A 16,322-nucleotide genomic window follows, 5' to 3' on the forward strand; every position below is an offset into this window, starting at 1 on the left:
CTATTGAGGACCTCTAGCAGTCTCCCTTCTCCTTCGTGCGTACACAGTAATATGTGCTATTTTCAGACACGGCAGAGCCGCGTCTCCCCAGAACCCCAAAGAGATCTTGCGACAGCATTTGTGAATTCGTCGGATGTTTGGCATTTCTCCAGGACCAAACATGGTAGCTTTGCGATGATGTGCGCTATCCTTGGCTATAACCATATCTTTACTTTGGTTGGGGCATGTAGAGTTGGCATATGACAAAAAGAAGCACGATACATATACCCCTTTCGAACACGCAGCTGTCGGCATGTGCAACCTCAATTGGTTCGTGGTTGAACAGCTACCTAGCTACCTAGGTACAGAACTCGTGGCCAGGCAAGGCAAGACGTCAAGGAGTATGTCATCTATCCCTCTTTTGAAGACGGCCACGGAAAGGAAATACTTTCCGGTCCAGCTAGACTCGGCTGGCCTCTTTGCCGATAAAGGGAAAATGAAACAATCTCATGGCAGCCAATAACTAACTACCATTGGTCAACTTCATCATCAAGATTATGGCAGCCTGCTAATTATGTCAAAAGTTTGTTTGGACGTGCCAGTTTTGCCTCTGATAACATGGAATCTGTGAGCTCTCAACTGCCGATGTCATGTGACTAAAGATCTGGGGAAACAGAGTCATGTCAAGATCACCTCTATGGTAATCAAATCATTTCCCTGATGTCAAACTTCAGACTCGGTTTGTGTACAAGACGATTCGGGGTTTTGTAAATGACCGACGATCCAAAGAAATAAACTATGACGGGATTTGGGACGTTGTGCAGATTTTGTGCTGAACAAAAACAACAAAGTCAAACGGGAAACAGGTTGAGCAAACCAGAGTACCCTAAAATTGGATGGTTGTTGGACTCGAGAAAAAGGTCGACAGCAGGCTTCGTTCGACTTCGTTCGAGATTTCATGACTGTTGGTCGCATGATGATGGCCTGGAGGTGGTGAAATAAACAAAGCCAAGCCCTGAACCATGAAACTGGCCGATCACGCAATCGACGCTAATACAAACATGGAAGCACCTTTGTATTAAACTGCAGCCAGGAGCGGGAACCCTGATTGACTTTTGGCTGGGCAAGCTGGGGTAAAGCTTTTCATTTGGCGCCCGTCGAAGCTTCAGACTACTGCGAGGTCAAGCATTTCCTCAGCGTTGGCGCAAAGAAAGAGAGAAAAAAAAAAGATGCACTCGCAACCCAAGAGAGACTGGTGATGATGCAACAAGGGAATCAGCAACCCCCACCCCCAACAAGCAGAGGCTAATTGGCTGCTACAGATCACAAGGCGGTACTTGGTCTTGTTGGTGCACGGGAAAACTACCAGAATAGTGCGGGGCTGACCCCCATGGCAATGCCAAGCTATACGCCATAAACGAGAAGGCCCGATGGACGGGGTGGTCACATAAGCCTACCCAATCGAAATGGAACCCAGGCAACACCCAAATTTGACCTTCCCATTGCAACGGTTTGCGTCAAGGCAATGCAAAATTGCGTGCCGACACCCCCCTGACTCTCTCTTCCTTTTTTGCACTCTTTGCATCTTATACCAAGCCCGTTCGATTTGCCATTCTGCGCAGGAATTAGGTTACACTTTTGAAAATTTTCCGTCATCAAAACCGTCTTGGCTTGCAGCTTACCTTGTGGTACCCTCATATAAGAAGCAAATCATGTCGCCTCTCAATTTGTATCGGTTGCGGGTGAAAACCATCCGAGCTTTGTCTTTTTGGTCTTCTTTCCCTCTCCTTGTCCGATTCGACATTGGCCGTTGCCCCGCGGCTTTGCCATAGTTAATTTTGTTGTATTTCGCCCGACGGCACTGGACATGCGACGAATATCACAACTGCCTTGATACCAAGATCATCGAGCAACGTTGTAGCTTCCTTTTTCTGTCAAGCGAGCCCAGCCATACATACAAAAGTCAAGATCGGACTCGGCTATACGCCCGAATATCATGTCGGCTCCGTTCTCAAAGGAGCGGGACGAAGGCGTCCTCAAAGAGGAAGGCGTTGTCAAAGAGGACAGTCATGATCGTGTCAACGTCACCGACAGCGATACGGAAATCGCGGGGGTCTCCAAATTCCACGTTGACGAGAAACGCAAGCTTGGAGTTACGGGAGCAGTGTTTCTGATTCTTAACAAGATGATTGGCACCGGAAGTAAGCACAGAATTTTATGCCTCTTTTGACATGTAGCGCAAAGAAATCACGTATGACCTTGACCTGGACCTTGATCTAACACTCATTTCACCATGCAGTCTTCTCAACCCCGTCCAGCATCTTTGCAGCCACCGGCTCTGTCGGTATCTCATTGATGCTCTGGGTCATTGGCGGAATCCTCACTTTTGCCGGCATCTCGGTCTTTTTAGAATTTGGTCTCGCCATCCCCCGATCTGGCGGCGAAAAGAACTACCTCGAGCGGGCATACCGCCACCCCCGGTACCTGGCTACGTGCGTGCTCGCGGCTCAGATGATCCTGCTGGGCTTCTCGTCAGGAAACTCGCTCGCCTTTGGCCGCTACGTCCTGTTCGCCGCCGGCGGTCTCGGCGAGATCACGCCGGACAACTGGCAGGCCCGCGGCATCGCCGTCGCCTGCGTCACCTTTGCCATCCTGCTGCACGTCGTGCTGCCCAAGTGGGGCATCCGCCTGTTCAACGTCCTGGGCGTGTTCAAGGTCATCATCTTGCTGCTCATAGTCTTTTCGGGCTTCGCCGCGCTGGCCGGCCACAGGCTCGTCGACGACCCGCGCAACTTTGACAACGCCTTTGCCATCGAGACGGGAGACGGCTACAGCGGCGGCGGGGCATACGCGTACTCGAATGCGCTGCTGAACATCATCTACAGCTTCAAGGGCTGGGAGAACGCCAACTACGTGGTCGGCGAGCTCAAGAACCCGCGAAAGACGCTCGCCGTCGCCATGCCCCTGGCCGTCGGCGGTACCACCATCCTCTACGTGCTCGCCAACGTGGCCTACTTTGCGGCCATCCCAAAGTCGGAACTGGCCAAGTCCGAGGTGATCGTGGCGGGCATCTTCTTCCGCAACGTGTTTGGAGTCCGTGCCGGCGGCACCGCTCTGCCGGCCTTTGTCGCCCTGTCCAACCTCGGCAACGTCCTGGCCGTCAGCTTTGCGCACGCCCGCCTGAACCAGGAGTTTGGCAAGGAGGGTCTGTTGCCGTTCAGCCGCTTCTGGGCCTCGACCAAGCCCTTTGGCACGCCGGCGGCCGCTCTCTTCCTGCACTGGATCGTCACGGTGATTGTGCTGCTGGCGCCGCCCGCCGGCTCGGCCTACAACTTCATCGTCAACCTCTACACGTACCCGGGCGCCTGGATCAACGCCTTTGTCGCGGCCGGCCTCATCTACCTCCAGTTCAGCAAGAAGGAGAACTGGTCCAGCCCCTGGCACACGTACCTGCCCATCAGCGTCCTCTACCTCTTGGCCAATGCGTTCCTCGCCCTCGTGCCCTTCATCCCGCCCGAGACCAGCTGGAACGAGGACGGATACCCGTACTACGTCTTTCCCATTGTCGGCGTCGGCGTGCTGCTCCTCGGTGCGGCCTACTGGGCCGTGTGGACCAAGTTGTGGCCCAAGCTGGGAGGCTACCGGATTGAGGCCGAGAGGATTACTGATGAGGATGGCGAGGAGGTTATTCGCTACCGCAAAGTGCACGTGAGGTGATTTTAGATGAAAAGTTTGCTTGACATGAGTTGGGTGTTGCGTTTCAACTCTTGGTTGGGAGTAATTATATATGATATCGGACCAGTCTAGTATGAGATACCCCTGACATTTTGTTCTTTGGTTATTATCGTCGGTTATTTGATCTATGCGCTTGTCGTGTTTACACAGAGGGACTTGTCTGCATACGCTCGCAATGGAAAGTTTATAACGTAGTATTAACAACTTACAGACCGACCCATGGAATTACGTGCCATCGATGCACTCAGCGGTCCATTTGCAACAAACGAGAAAAGAATATATTAAAAGGCTGACAATGACAAGCGTCTACTGACATCTAGAACTAGTCCTAACACCGGTGAGCGCCGCCACCAACCAGGGCTTCTTCGGCACCACCCTTGGCCGGCCTGGGCAGCCTGTAAACCCAGACCAGCGCCGCGCTCAGGGCCAGGCTGCAGCCGGCGGCGAAAAAGGGCAGGCCGACCCAGGGCCCGCCCAGCTCGATGCCGACGCTCAGGGCCTTGCTCAGCAGGGGACCGGCGATGAAGGTGCCGATGAGCTCGAGGAAGGACACAAGGCTGTTGACCATGGCCAGGTGGCGCGGCTCGACGAGGGTGTTTAGCAGCGACCTCAGCACGGGCGAGAAGCCGGTGCCGACGGAGAAGACGACGAGCGAGAGCACAAACAATGCGGGCGTCGACGAGAGCGCCACGAGGAAGGAGCCGGCCGCCCCGACGGCGCCCGTCCACCGCGCCATGAGCAGGTCCTTGGCCGGCGTCGACATGCGCGACCGCTCGGTCAGCGCGTGCGAGATGCAGGGGAACACCACCACGAAGAGGAACAGGTTGGCCGCCGTGCGCGCCCCCAGCAGCACCGACGCGCTCGACCAGCTGATGCCGTAGCGCTTGGTCGCGTACTGCAGCAGCGCGTCCTGCACCATGCGGCCCAGCACGAAGAGCGCCATCGGGACCATGAGCCACAGGAGGTGGGTGTGCGCCACCGTAAAGGCCCACAGGTCGCGGAAGCTGGCGGCCACCACGCGGGCGGCGGACCTGAGGGTCACGGGGGCTTGCTTTTTTTTGTTGTCGTCGTCGTCGTCTTCGGGTCGTTTCTCCAGCGTCTCGGGCACAAACCAGGTCAGGCACAAGCTCATGGCGCAGCCGACGAGGGAGACGCCGATGGGCAGCCAGGGCCCGCCCAGCTTCATGAGGGCGCCGGCGAGGGGGCTGCCGATGAGCTCGCCGACGATGAAGGCGACGCTGACGCGGAAGAAGACGGCGGCGCGCTCGGCGGGCGGGCAGACGTCGCCGAGCACGGTGAAGAGCATGGCGGGCCCCGTGCAGGAAAAGGCGCCGATAAAGGTCCACAGCGACGCCAGGTAGATGGTCCAGAGCGGCACGACGCCGCGGGTGCTGAGCAGCAGCACCAGCGCCTGCCAGAACACGGAGAGCGTGAGCCCGACCCAGGCCAGGATCAGGACGGGTCGGCGGCCCGCGCGGTCCGCCAGCATGGCGTAGGGCACGGCGCAGAGGATGCTGGGCAGCGTGTCGAGCGCCATCTGCCAGCCGCGCATCATGGCCAGCTCGCCCTGCACGTCGGGCGTCTTGCAGCGCGGGTCGTCGGCGAGGGCCAGCGGGCTCGACGTCGACGCCGCCGGCGGGAGCGAGAGCTTGGCGCGGCAGATGACGTCCTCCATGAGCGCGTTGGCCGGCGCCTGGAACGTCACCACCGACATCTCGATCAGGCACACCGACGCCATGAACAAGATGGCTATCCTCTTGTAGTGGATGTGCGGCACCGGCGCTGTTGGTTTTTTAACGTCGTCATCTGGCGTTATGTCGGTGGTGGCTGGCGACAGGAGGGGGGATGATTCGCCGTCGGTGGTTCTCCTGGGTTCAAGAAAGGCATGGTCATCGGTGAGGATGCGGGCCGGCGTCACCGTCGTCGCCATCTTTGATTGGGTTAATGTTGCTGCTCTTGACCTGTTGTTTGTTTGTTTGTTTTGATACTATCTGTTGGTCCTTTTTTTTTCTTTGTCTTTTTTTTTGAGCAACATAAAAGTTGAAATAGAATGAAGAAAAGAAACAGGTCGCGAAACCAAAGCAAAGCAGCTTGGGAACAATACTACCTTATCTCCGTACTCAATTCAAGCAAATGTAACGCTGACGAGTCGGGACAATACCAAGGGGTCACTACGGCGTCGCTACAAGCGGGGCCAAAGATCCACGCAACCCGGCATCCTTGGCAAGGGCTCCCATACTCCAGACACGTTCTAGAACTGACACAACGCCTGTCACCTGTTGTGTTCAATGCCCATCACAACTTCAAGTTAGGGATGGTACCTTTTTTCAGTCCCTGAGGCATTGAGGTCCACCATCCTGACGCAATACTTTTAATCTTCAAGATTGCGACCAAGACATGTGAAATGAATGCTATAAACGAGCGCCAAAAGGCTAGTCAACTCTAATCTAATCCAGACCGAGAGGGGAAAAAACAAACTGGATACTTGGATAAGTGTACGCAAGCGACGTCAACAACATATGACCGATACCACTTTTGAGGTACTTTAGGAGGGGTCTAAATTTGTGCAAAAAAACAAAACCTGCCCAAGCAGGGATTACGTAGTCCTACACCAACGTGTTTGACCCAAAGGGGTAAAGCTAAAGAGGTGAATTGGGTTCATCCCACGACGCGTCTCCCAATGAATAATGAGGAAGGAGCTGCCAAACTGCCAACAAACCCATTATTATGTTCGGACCGGAACCGCTCGATCGGACCGAGCCCCAAAGATAAGCGATTGACGGAGTTGTCGTTGACTCTTGTCCCTCTTGGCTGTCATGTTGATCCATATGGAGGGGTTTGAGAATATATTATGACTCGAGTTATCCATTAATCAATTCACCTCCAGTGTGCTCAGGTCGGTAGTTCCAGCTGTTTTCTCGTTCGCGTCATGACGTGTTAATTATGATATTCCCCCACGAGTGGAGAAGCTGCCCGACTTCGCTACCCGGTGAATACCTAATGTACCTAGGTAGTAATAGAATGCCATCTGCCCGTCGACCTCATAGCCTGCCGGCCCGCCCATCAAAATTCAACGTGACCAGCATATCCCAAGCAGCTGTTACCAACCCATCGGGAATGCATGCACATCATATGCGAGAGGTTTACACAATTTCCGAGTTTGCAAGCCAATTCTTAATCCTGGCGTTGTTTAGTTCCCGAATTTCCCCCGATCTGCCACCTTGCTAAACCCGCTTCATCGGATGATTGTCGTCTGTATAATTCCGTGAAACAAAGCCAACGGCTCCGACCTCGCCATTCCACAACCCACAACTTACTTGCTACAAAATACAAGCCAGCAGGAACCTACCCACACTCCGTCCCGTTTCCTATCGGCGCTGACGCCTCACCGAGCCCCGACCCCAGTAAAGAAAGAAAAAAAACCACTGCACCCTCAGCGGTGGTGTGTCAGGGGTACGTATGCCGGTCTCCACAAATGCCGCGCACTCCGCGGCCTCCAGTAGCCTCCTGGGCCGTCGGGCGGGCTTCAGGCTCCTGCGGGATATTACCAAGCAAGTTCGTCCCCGAGATTGCCGGGGGAAAAAAAAAGGAAAAAATACATGCCCCGGGCTGGCGTGGAAATCCAACAAAAGCACCCGCCCAAATTGTACACGTAACGCGGTGACATGTCCCATGAGCAGCTTTACGTACGTCGGGTGGTCATCGCCGACTCTGAAGTGCAGTAGATTGGCGTCGCGGGAGCCCCCGGCGTCTAGGGTTTTGCTCCCAACGTCGGTGGCCGCACCATGTCCCTGACTGGAAATCATTCAGTAAATTGACGACAGAGGTTTACAAATTTTCACGTTATTAAGCAATGCGCTAATATAAAAATTAAAGCTCATGGATCCTACCTTGGGTATCTATTGTCATGTTTGTTGCGGGGATCAGGTGTTAACACATATGGGTATATAGCCAAACATTCGTAAGTGTTCAAGTACAAATAGCAGCTAGCAACCTACCTATTTCATGTTACACCCCCAGCCCCCAGCAAGTGCTCCCAGCAGACACCAACAGCAAAGCAGAGAGTAACATGTTCCCTATCTCGAGCGAGGGTGGCTAAGAACATTGGGGAGGACAACAAGAATCTAGCATCTGTTCACCAGACAAAGAATGCATATCATGCTATTAAACAAATCGATGCAGGTCGTAAAGAACTGTCAGCACCCTTATTCTTCCCTTTTTGAACGCAACTAAACCGCAAAGCCTAGGGGCGGAGCTTTACCCAGCTCCAAGCAGAGCCGGCCTCCAGCTAGGGAACATTTCCGCCGCACTAAAGAATAAGTTAATTTACCTAGACACACCAGCAAGCCCAGATATGCCCACAGGGTCCAGCAAGCGTGAACTAATAAATACTAGTCTAGTCTAGATCTAAACTATAACTCGACGATGGTATATGTAGCAAAAACAGGTAACCGAGCTCCATGGCACAGCATGGCTAGAAATTGAAACTCACCAAGCAATATGACAGCATCCGTATACCCAAGACAAAGAAGATAACAAGGCTAACCTTGTTCGTGAAAAGACAACATCTGCATTGAGGCTATGACCAAACATTCTATACATGTATCGTCGTGTCGCATGTCCGATCCGCTGCTTCTATATAAACATAAAAAATCAAAAGAAATCAAGCACCCCTTGGTATATCAGGGGTTCTTCCGCTCCAATGCTGTTAAGCCAAAAAGACGACAGTCCTTTGCCAGATTCGTATATAGTGACGGAAAGGAATACAAGTGTACGCTAACCCAACATCCTGGACATAGGAGGCTTTCTTCCCTCCCCCGTCCTCGACAATACCCTGCCCTATAACCCTTGCGCCGTTGCTACTTACTCCTTCGTATGAACGAAAAAGGTATTCATGATCAGGCAGACGGTCATCACGCACATGCCATAGATTGCCAGACCCAGCGCCATCTTGCGCAACAGGCCGTGCTCAATGTGCTCGAGGTCCCAGCGCAGTCTGCGCCGCCACCTGGTCCCGCGCGGCCTCGACGCGGCGCTCATGCCGGACCGGAGGCTGGCGACACTCTCCAGCAGGCCCGCGCCGGCCGGGTCCAGATTGCCGTTCTCCTCGTCAGTGGACGCATCTAAATTGTCGTCCTCGGCATCATCCTCGTCCTTGGTCAGGCGCTGGTGATGAATGCTATTCGGGTCACTGATCTTGTAGTAGAACAGCCCGGGAAGGATGAAGGATATGGCCGTCGAGCCCGTCGAGCCCACGTAAGCTAGCACCCTGTCCAGGCTGGAGACCGTGAGGGCGGTGGCGTAGCTGCAGACGATAATGATTGTCGACAAGATTGCGAAGCGAAGGTCCGACATTGGCGTCGTTGGGGAACCGTGCGAGTCGTTTGCGGATGAAGCCGGCGGGATGAGCGTCGAGTCGGGGTGCGCACCGCCAGCGCTGTTGTTGCGGTTGGGGCGCCACTTGAGCACGGCGTCGAGCGATGCGCGACAGGGGTGAATTTGAAGGGGGACGCTGAACATGACCAAAACAACAATGGCGGCCTTTCCAATAGTCGAGGCGATGCTCGCGGGATCTGAGACAAAGCATTGTTAGTTTGAGCCAACTTGAACGGACAGCGGGCAATGATATCCTTACACATCGAGATGATATTTCCAACGACCAGGTTGCCAAAGGTCAAGTAGCCGGTAATGGCTACGAGAATATAGATACTAGCTGCTGATCCAATGCTAGTACCAATGACTCCAACTACACTACCAGGGGAGCCATCTTTGAGCTCATTAAGAATAGAAAACATCTGCCATCCAGAGTCAGTAACCATGCGTAAAAATCGCATTATCTTCCAAGGCACAGGTGCTTACGTTTTGATGGCATGTATATGCAAACACAACTACAGGGAAAGCGCCCAGCACAGAGACCGGGCCCTCCCATGTAACATAGTGAACTTGGCCCCGATTCGGATGAGACTCGGCAGCAAAGTGATAAACAACGAGGATTATGAGGTATCCAATAGACACAAGCGCAATGATGCTCGTGTACTTGAGTGAGTCCAGCCTCCTCAAGAATCCCAACGGAATGATGACCAGCATGAACGCCGTGATCCAGAAATTCCGGTCCAGCATGTATGGAGGAAGCACATCGGCCCCGTCGCCATAGCCAGTATCAGAAACCAGGCCCCGCGCCACGCCGGGCATCAAATCACCAATGATGATGAGGTATGACACGCCGACGCCAAAACATTTGATTGCGATGGCGGCGTCGAAGAAGACGGCCGCGTTCGGATACGTCAACTGTGAAAGCGCAAAGAAGGAAGAGTGGCCTCGGTCGATGTAGCGCGCGCAACGGGATTGAAGGTACAGCCCAAAGGCAGAGGCCAATCCGGACCAGATTATGACGGCAGTGCCGAGTGTGATGCCCATATGCGAAAGGGCCGAAGGCATGGCGAGGGTGCCCGCTCCAACAACTGGACACGAGATTCAGTTAGTGTTTGGAGTTTCAAGTCACGTCATAACGCCACGACATCACTTACTCGTGTTCAAAAGGTTTATTACGCTGCTCATCATTGAGGCCTGGCCTCCGCCGGGCTTCAAGCCCCTGTGTCGTATCCTGTGCCATACGTATGGTGGTTAGCGGCAAATTAGATTGATTTGAGGGTTCCTGGCGGTAGCGTTGATGGATGCGCGCGTAGAGGCTAGTGGTGCTGATCGTTGGTGCTGAGCAGACAAGAGTGTCGCATGATGTGTATTACCTCGCCATATTGTCGGCACTATGTCCCGAGCCGATTCCATCAGTAAATGTCGAGTATGCAGGCATCCCTCGGCCTGGTAAGCATCCAGGCAGAGACTATCGCGGGCAAGATTGGTGTGGTGGTGGCACGGAGAGCTAAGCGCCAGCGCAAAGACCCAGAGCGACTTGCGGGTACGTCGGAGGACAATCAGGTTGTGTTTGTGTTTCGTTCCAACTACTCCTCCCGCAGGCTGTGGATGGTACCGAAGCTCTTCCGAGAATGTCGGTAGTATCAGTCGGCTGATTCGACCGTGCCGGCTTCGGCCGTCTTTCCCCTCTTCGTTTCGTTCGACGGTTGATGCGCCAATTGATGGCCGTCGTCAATGTGTACGAGAAAGAGGAAAATGACAAGTCAAGACGTGGCAGAAAAAAGGGTAGTAAGCTGTCGCGTGATGCTAAGGAAGAGACCCAGTCCTTGTCCTGTTCGTAATGCAAAGGTGTTACGTACGATTCTAAGATCTGCTGCTCTTGGCTGCTTGGAATGGAGATGTGTGTGGTAACAGTCAGACTGGGCACGACAAACAACGGGGCCAGGTGTGACGTTTAATGGCGCCAAGATCAGCCCGCGTTCGGGTAAGGAACAATATGGTGGAGTAGTTAGTGGGTCTTTGGGGTAGTCATGTCCAATAACATCGGACTTGTCTCGGCTGCACCCAGGCACTGGTCGGGGTTTAGCGCTGTTTCCAATCCATTTCTAGATGGAGCGTGGAAGGATAATTCCAGGGCCAAATTCTAAAGAAACATGTGGTGAGATTGTTCAGATGCATTGGTCTTTATTATTAGTCAATTCAGCACTGTTTGCATTGTTTCCATTGCTTCTTCGCGGAACTACGTAACAGATCGTCTGATCTTCAAACGCATTTGATCGTGGGACTTGTTTCTTCGGAAAATCCGACCCTCCGCGGAGCTCTGGTATTCCCTGTAAAGCAAGGTACCTAGGCACACATAGCTGAAGGTTCAAACTTACCTCAGAGTGGCCAAACAGCCCAGCGACGACATCATGACGGAACCTTTGATGGACAAAACTCTCGATAATACCACTCTAGCCACCATCGAGCTTCTCGAGGCCCGCCTACTCCGCTTGGAGCACATCATCTATGGCCCCGCCGGCAACCCCGATGCGATCCCCGAGTCCTCGGCCACCAGCACGATGCACGACTTGGAGCGTCGCTTTCAGGGTCTAGTGTCCAGGTCACGAGTCTACCAAGATTTGTTGAAGATTTGTAGGCAGTCTTCCTTTGCTGCTCGTACATGACGTCCACGATACATAATCGGCTAACCGCACCGAGCTTTACCCGCATAGATAACGAACACCCCTCCCTGTTCGTCTCCGAATCACAACACGCACAGTCCGACAGCAAAACCAAACAACCCCCGACACAGCTCGACCCGGCCGCCGTGCGAGCCATAGTCCTGGCATCGGCCTCGCAGTACCACGGCACCGCCTCTGCCCTCGCGGCCGTCACCCAGGACGTGCCCGTTCCCGATCCGGCGCTGAGTGCGAGCCTCGTGGCCACGGCGCCGCGGGCCAGGGCGATCGAGGCCATGCAGCGCGCGCAGACCGCCGAGGTTGCCGAGCTGCGGGCGAGGAGCGAGCGGGTGGTGAGGGCTTGGTACGAGGGCCGCGTGCTTAAGTACAGTAAATTCGTGGCCGACGCGGAGGGGCGCGTCCAGGACGTTGAAAAGACCGTGCTGAGGGCTGAGGCTATCAGAGCAGAGGGGGAGAAGGTTTGAGCGGGGGATGGGAAATTGATGCTCGGTTACTCAAAGTCCGAAATCAAGGCTTTAACCCAAGAGCAGGGTCCTTGTGGTTGGCCTTGGGAGCTGTTGACCTTGGGAGCTATTGAAGCACTGTCCAAGTCACGTACCAGCCGAGCCGCGATGAAAGGAATTCTGCCCTGCGGCCTCACTATGTTGTGTGCTCGCTTTCCGACGTTTCCTGTCACCTGTTCAGCCTTTGCCAGCGAGACGGGGGAATGGGGCATCAGAGTGGCTCTAAAGCCTTACCGCGCGCAGCAATTGCCATATGTTACACGGCTTCGTCCATCGGAAAGAAATGGAAGGGCTTCGTCTTGGGGATACTTCGATCCCGTAAGAGGATATTGGAGGTTGGTCTATTTTCAGCACAGAAAGCGCGTCCATAGCTGCCGATGAGCAACTCAACTTCGCCGCAAAGCGTGCTGGGACCACGATCCTATTGCTTTGTTGGAACGCAAGTTGTCTTTATTTTTTTTCCCCCTCAGCTTGAGAAGTGTAAGAACAATTTGTTCGAGTCCTGGCGCCCTCGTCAGCCTCAAGTTGAATCATACTTCTACAGGATATGATGATCTGATCTGCATGCAACCCTGACAATTGTTGGTTATCACACTCTCACATGAACGTTTGTGGTGCGGCAGCCCTGCCTGCAGTATGCAATTGCCATTGGCTGTGAAGTCTGCGTGAGTTGTCGGGGCTCAATGTACGACGCACTTTGGCCAAGCACAGAAGCCCAAAAAGGCGACCCTTATCACACGAAGCGGGGAGAAATACAATCATCGTTTGTTTGTGTGCTTGACTTTGGACGCGCCGACAACAACCGTATGCAAAACAGTGAAAACAAGCAAGATGGACGACGGCATTGACACTGATATCTTTGATGAACTGCGGCGATCAACGTATATTGATGGACTGAGATGCACGCCCAAACCGGCTCTGGTGATTGAGATTTACAAATCGGTGGTGGGTGGTTGAATATGATGACAGCGATGCATCGATCCGACCTCGTCTGTTGCTATTACTCACACATCTACAACACATCTATAGGTCGGCCCCCCCTATGTCCTGGCTACCAAGAGAACACCAGGGGAGCTCGACGAGTGGATCAACAAGGTACGCATTTCATTTGGTCATCAATCTGGGCAAAAATCTGTTGGCTGATGTGAGAGACCGTGACTAGCAAGTTATAAACGATAGAGATGGGTTCTCCAAGTCCGGTCTTCGCCTTATGTATGCCCATGATCCTGAGCCAATTCTGTGTCGAATCGAGCAAGCTGACGGTCGTTAGTATTGGGGGTGCTCGGGACGCAGAACCCAGGTCTGTGATGAAGGAGTGGCGGAGACGGCGAGTATCGGGACCACCGGGAGGACCACCACTACCGGGAGGACCACTACCACCAGGAGTGCCACCACCGCCAGGAGTGCTACCACCGCCAGGAGTGCCACCACCGCCAGGAGTGCCACCACCACGCATGGGACCGCAAGTACCACGACCTAGCCCACAATCCCTGTTATACTTTTACCCACCGGATGGACTTCCAGCATTAACCCCGGCTGCTGGAATACCAGCTCCAGTCCCCCCTCCCCTGGTACCTTCCCCTCCAATACCTGAAGGCGGCGACCGCTCATGGCCTCATGATTTGCAAAATCTAGACTGGGCTCGACACGGCGGAATAAACTTGAATATACCCTTCTCTGCCGATACCCTACATCGCATCACATCTTCATTCGCCCTGCCATCCTCAACGCTTTGGCTCTGCCAGTCACACAACACCCATCTCAAAACATATCGCACGCGTCGCTCTGTCATTGGGCTCACGGCGCGGTACTTTTACGTGGAGGCTTCTGATGTAGCTCTCTCCATGTCCTACTGCCCACAGACGGATATCACCACGGCCCTGATGATCGGCCCCACCGTCCGACAGACCGAGTTCCTCCGCGCCGAGCTCTCCAGACTGGCTCGGGTCGCCCATCACCCGGCGTTGGTGCCGACCCTCATGGCAGACTGCCTACGCGACGTGCTGGGTCGCCGCGTCGATGTTTGTATGATGGCCACCGGGCTGATAGAAACGGAATGGATGCACATGAGGCCCATGCCGTCGGGGCGGGATGTGGTGAACGTCAGCGCGCGGGCTGTGGACAACGCCCGGGACCTCGGCATCATCGAGACGGATCTGGAGATGTTGGAGGCGCAGGTGGCCGGGACCGTGGATTTTGTTCAGCTCACATCGGATGCCAGTCCGCGGTCGGAGAAGGGCAAGGAGAAGTCGCGGGCCGACATGCTCGAGATCGGGCTCATACTCGAGGAGAGGTTGAACTTTGTGTCGAGCACGATCACGCACCCGCGCCTGCGGGCCCGCATGTACAAGGAGCGTACCCTATCCATACTCTCGGCGGTAAGTTTTTGTCTCTGGGGTCGCATGTGGGCTTGCGTTGTGACGGTTGTGCTTGAAGAAAGTGATCCGGCTCAGCTGACTTGGAACCCTGCCTGACTGGCAGGCCACCCAACCGACCGTGGTCGCCGCAGCAAATACATTTGCGTCTCTGAAGTTCACGATGCAAAACAAACTGAGTCGAATAGTGGAGAGATTCTGGTGGTTCAGGGCGGTTATTGTAACCGTCATTGCCTTTACACCGGGTATTTTTGTTGCGGTATGGCTGGCCCCTATTTGTTCCCATCTCAGTCGACTTGATCTCTCCCACTAACCCCAAACACGCCGCAATCACAACAGGCACTCTTCTCGACATCGTTCATGGCCGCGGCGAACCCCCCTCAGTGGACGTTCTGGGCTACCGTTGTGCCCCTGACCGCGGCGATCCTTGCCGGGATCGTCACCTGGCGGTTGTGGACGCCTCCCAGCTGGCTCAGGCGCTGGCCCGACATGGCCTACTGGATGAGACGGCTCAAGCGTAAGCTGCGGCGCAGGTTTAGGCTCAACGACGATGCATCCAGCACGACCTCCGGATCCACCTCGCTGGTCGAAGATGATTGATAAATTGAGTCAGAAATACGTCGCCCTCCCGCTGCGAGGTGTTGGCTCAAAACAGATGTACGGAGAGCGTGGCTAGGGGTGCACCTGTTGGTGAGCAATTTGCTTTGCGGGTTGCTCGGCTACAGTTGCACCTTGGCGGATACAGCCGGGACTAGGTAGGTGCCTGGTGTTGTAGCCCCGGTGCGATAATAGCCGTCAAGCCGTAAAAACATACTCATCCGGGTTCCGCTCGCAGCGGCAGAATGCAGTTTGCAGCTTGGCATGCATTTGGGTTCCACCAAAAATATTATATGGAAAAATAGTTGACTGGAGATCAACAAGAGCTGGAAGCTGGCGATTGAATATTATAGTCATGATGCATCAGACTTGCGAGGCAATGCGGGACGAAAGCTAAAATCAGGAGTGTCAATACCTGGTCCATATAGTTCAGCGAGAGGGTTAAACGGCAAGATACGAAAGGCTACAGATGGAAACACAAATCCAAAGATGTATTGACGTCAAACCCACGGCTATTTGGTCACTTTGGACGTAGTCGCCACCTTCACGACCGAGCCCCCCGCCGATACCAGGCAGTCTTTGGGCGAACGAGTGGTTGAGATCGTCCCGATAGGAAGGTTATACTCAGCAAGACAAGAGCTTCCCCGCTCTTGCTAGTTCGGAAGGTTTGGCCGATGGTTGCATCCTTGGCTACATACCCAGAGTCCATGAGTATAAAATCTGCTTCACTTTCCCAACACATTCCTAAGCTTTGTGCCATGTCCACCAAGAACGAGTATTGAACAAGATCACTCAAACGGTCTCGAACACAAGAAAGATAGTAAGATAGGATTAATTCCTTTAATCCAGCCAAGCAAAACCAGATGTTGGCTAACCAGACTAACATACCCTAGACCAACTTTGCACAACAAAGTATGTGACCTTGCGCTTTGCTGCGTTTTATGCATGAGCCGGTGCCCATCCGGCGCAGTCATTGATTCAAAAAAGATGAAGTGGTCTGCACCGGGTGTGGCTGAGATTATACGGCCTTGAACTTGATCTGGATAATACCAGCGAAAGGATCATGCCATGAAACCCTA

At 54.0% G+C, this 16,322-nt stretch overlaps 5 protein-coding genes across 5 annotated transcripts; 3 read left to right on the forward strand and 2 right to left on the reverse strand.

Annotated features, from left to right (window-relative positions):
• Window positions 1-192: 192 nt before the first annotated feature.
• MGG_03102 (uncharacterized protein) lies at window positions 193-5,831 on the reverse strand. Its single transcript, XM_003720522.1, has 2 exons — window positions 1,662-5,831; window positions 193-1,593 (listed from the first exon to the last, which is right to left on the reverse strand). Exon 1 carries the CDS (start codon window positions 5,642-5,644, stop codon window positions 4,043-4,045), a length of 1,602 nt encoding a protein of 533 aa, XP_003720570.1. The 5' UTR covers window positions 5,645-5,831; the 3' UTR covers window positions 193-1,593; window positions 1,662-4,042.
• Window positions 1,411-4,136, forward strand: MGG_03103 (high-affinity methionine permease). The gene is made up of 2 exons (XM_003720523.1): window positions 1,411-2,180; window positions 2,279-4,136. Exons 1-2 carry the CDS (start codon window positions 1,976-1,978, stop codon window positions 3,694-3,696), a joined length of 1,623 nt encoding a protein of 540 aa, XP_003720571.1. The 5' UTR covers window positions 1,411-1,975; the 3' UTR covers window positions 3,697-4,136.
• A 2,430-nt stretch (window positions 5,832-8,261) lies between the features above and the next one.
• MGG_03101 (amino acid transporter) lies at window positions 8,262-11,069 on the reverse strand. Its single transcript, XM_003720524.1, has 5 exons — window positions 10,461-11,069; window positions 10,242-10,318; window positions 9,574-10,175; window positions 9,350-9,509; window positions 8,262-9,287 (listed from the first exon to the last, which is right to left on the reverse strand). Exons 1-5 carry the CDS (start codon window positions 10,523-10,525, stop codon window positions 8,578-8,580), a joined length of 1,614 nt encoding a protein of 537 aa, XP_003720572.1. The 5' UTR covers window positions 10,526-11,069; the 3' UTR covers window positions 8,262-8,577.
• Window positions 11,070-11,498: 429 nt separating this feature from the next.
• On the forward strand, window positions 11,499-12,232 carry MGG_15036 (RO10; the record flags this gene model as incomplete). The annotated part of the gene is made up of 2 exons (XM_003720525.1): window positions 11,499-11,721; window positions 11,802-12,232. 2 exons carry the CDS (start codon window positions 11,499-11,501, stop codon window positions 12,230-12,232), a joined length of 654 nt encoding a protein of 217 aa, XP_003720573.1.
• An 870-nt stretch (window positions 12,233-13,102) lies between these two features.
• MGG_15037 (uncharacterized protein) lies at window positions 13,103-15,246 on the forward strand (the record flags this gene model as incomplete). The annotated part of the gene is made up of 4 exons (XM_003720526.1): window positions 13,103-13,216; window positions 13,301-13,366; window positions 13,453-14,649; window positions 14,986-15,246. 4 exons carry the CDS (start codon window positions 13,103-13,105, stop codon window positions 15,244-15,246), a joined length of 1,638 nt encoding a protein of 545 aa, XP_003720574.1.
• Window positions 15,247-16,322: the final 1,076 nt, after the last annotated feature.

Source organism: Pyricularia oryzae, chromosome 7 (genome assembly GCF_000002495.2).
Source record: "Pyricularia oryzae 70-15 chromosome 7, whole genome shotgun sequence".
Taxonomy (NCBI): domain Eukaryota; kingdom Fungi; phylum Ascomycota; class Sordariomycetes; order Magnaporthales; family Pyriculariaceae; genus Pyricularia; species Pyricularia oryzae.

Excerpts from the sequence above, each read along its gene's own strand:
- MGG_03103 (XM_003720523.1), top strand. The coding sequence starts at position 1,976 with ATGTCGGCTCCGTTCTCAAAGGAGCGGGACGAAGGCGTCCTCAAAGAG. Across the intron at positions 2,181-2,278 it reads CAAGATGATTGGCACCGGAA|TCTTCTCAACCCCGTCCAGC; the intron begins GTAAGCACAGAA and ends TTCACCATGCAG.
- MGG_03102 (XM_003720522.1), bottom strand. The coding sequence starts at position 5,644 with ATGGCGACGACGGTGACGCCGGCCCGCATCCTCACCGATGACCATGCC.
- MGG_03101 (XM_003720524.1), bottom strand. The coding sequence starts at position 10,525 with ATGCCTGCATACTCGACATTTACTGATGGAATCGGCTCGGGACATAGT. Across the intron at positions 9,510-9,573 it reads CATATACATGCCATCAAAAC|ATGTTTTCTATTCTTAATGA; the intron begins GTAAGCACCTGT and ends TCTGGATGGCAG. Across the intron at positions 9,288-9,349 it reads TGGAAATATCATCTCGATGT|ATCCCGCGAGCATCGCCTCG; the intron begins GTAAGGATATCA and ends GCTTTGTCTCAG.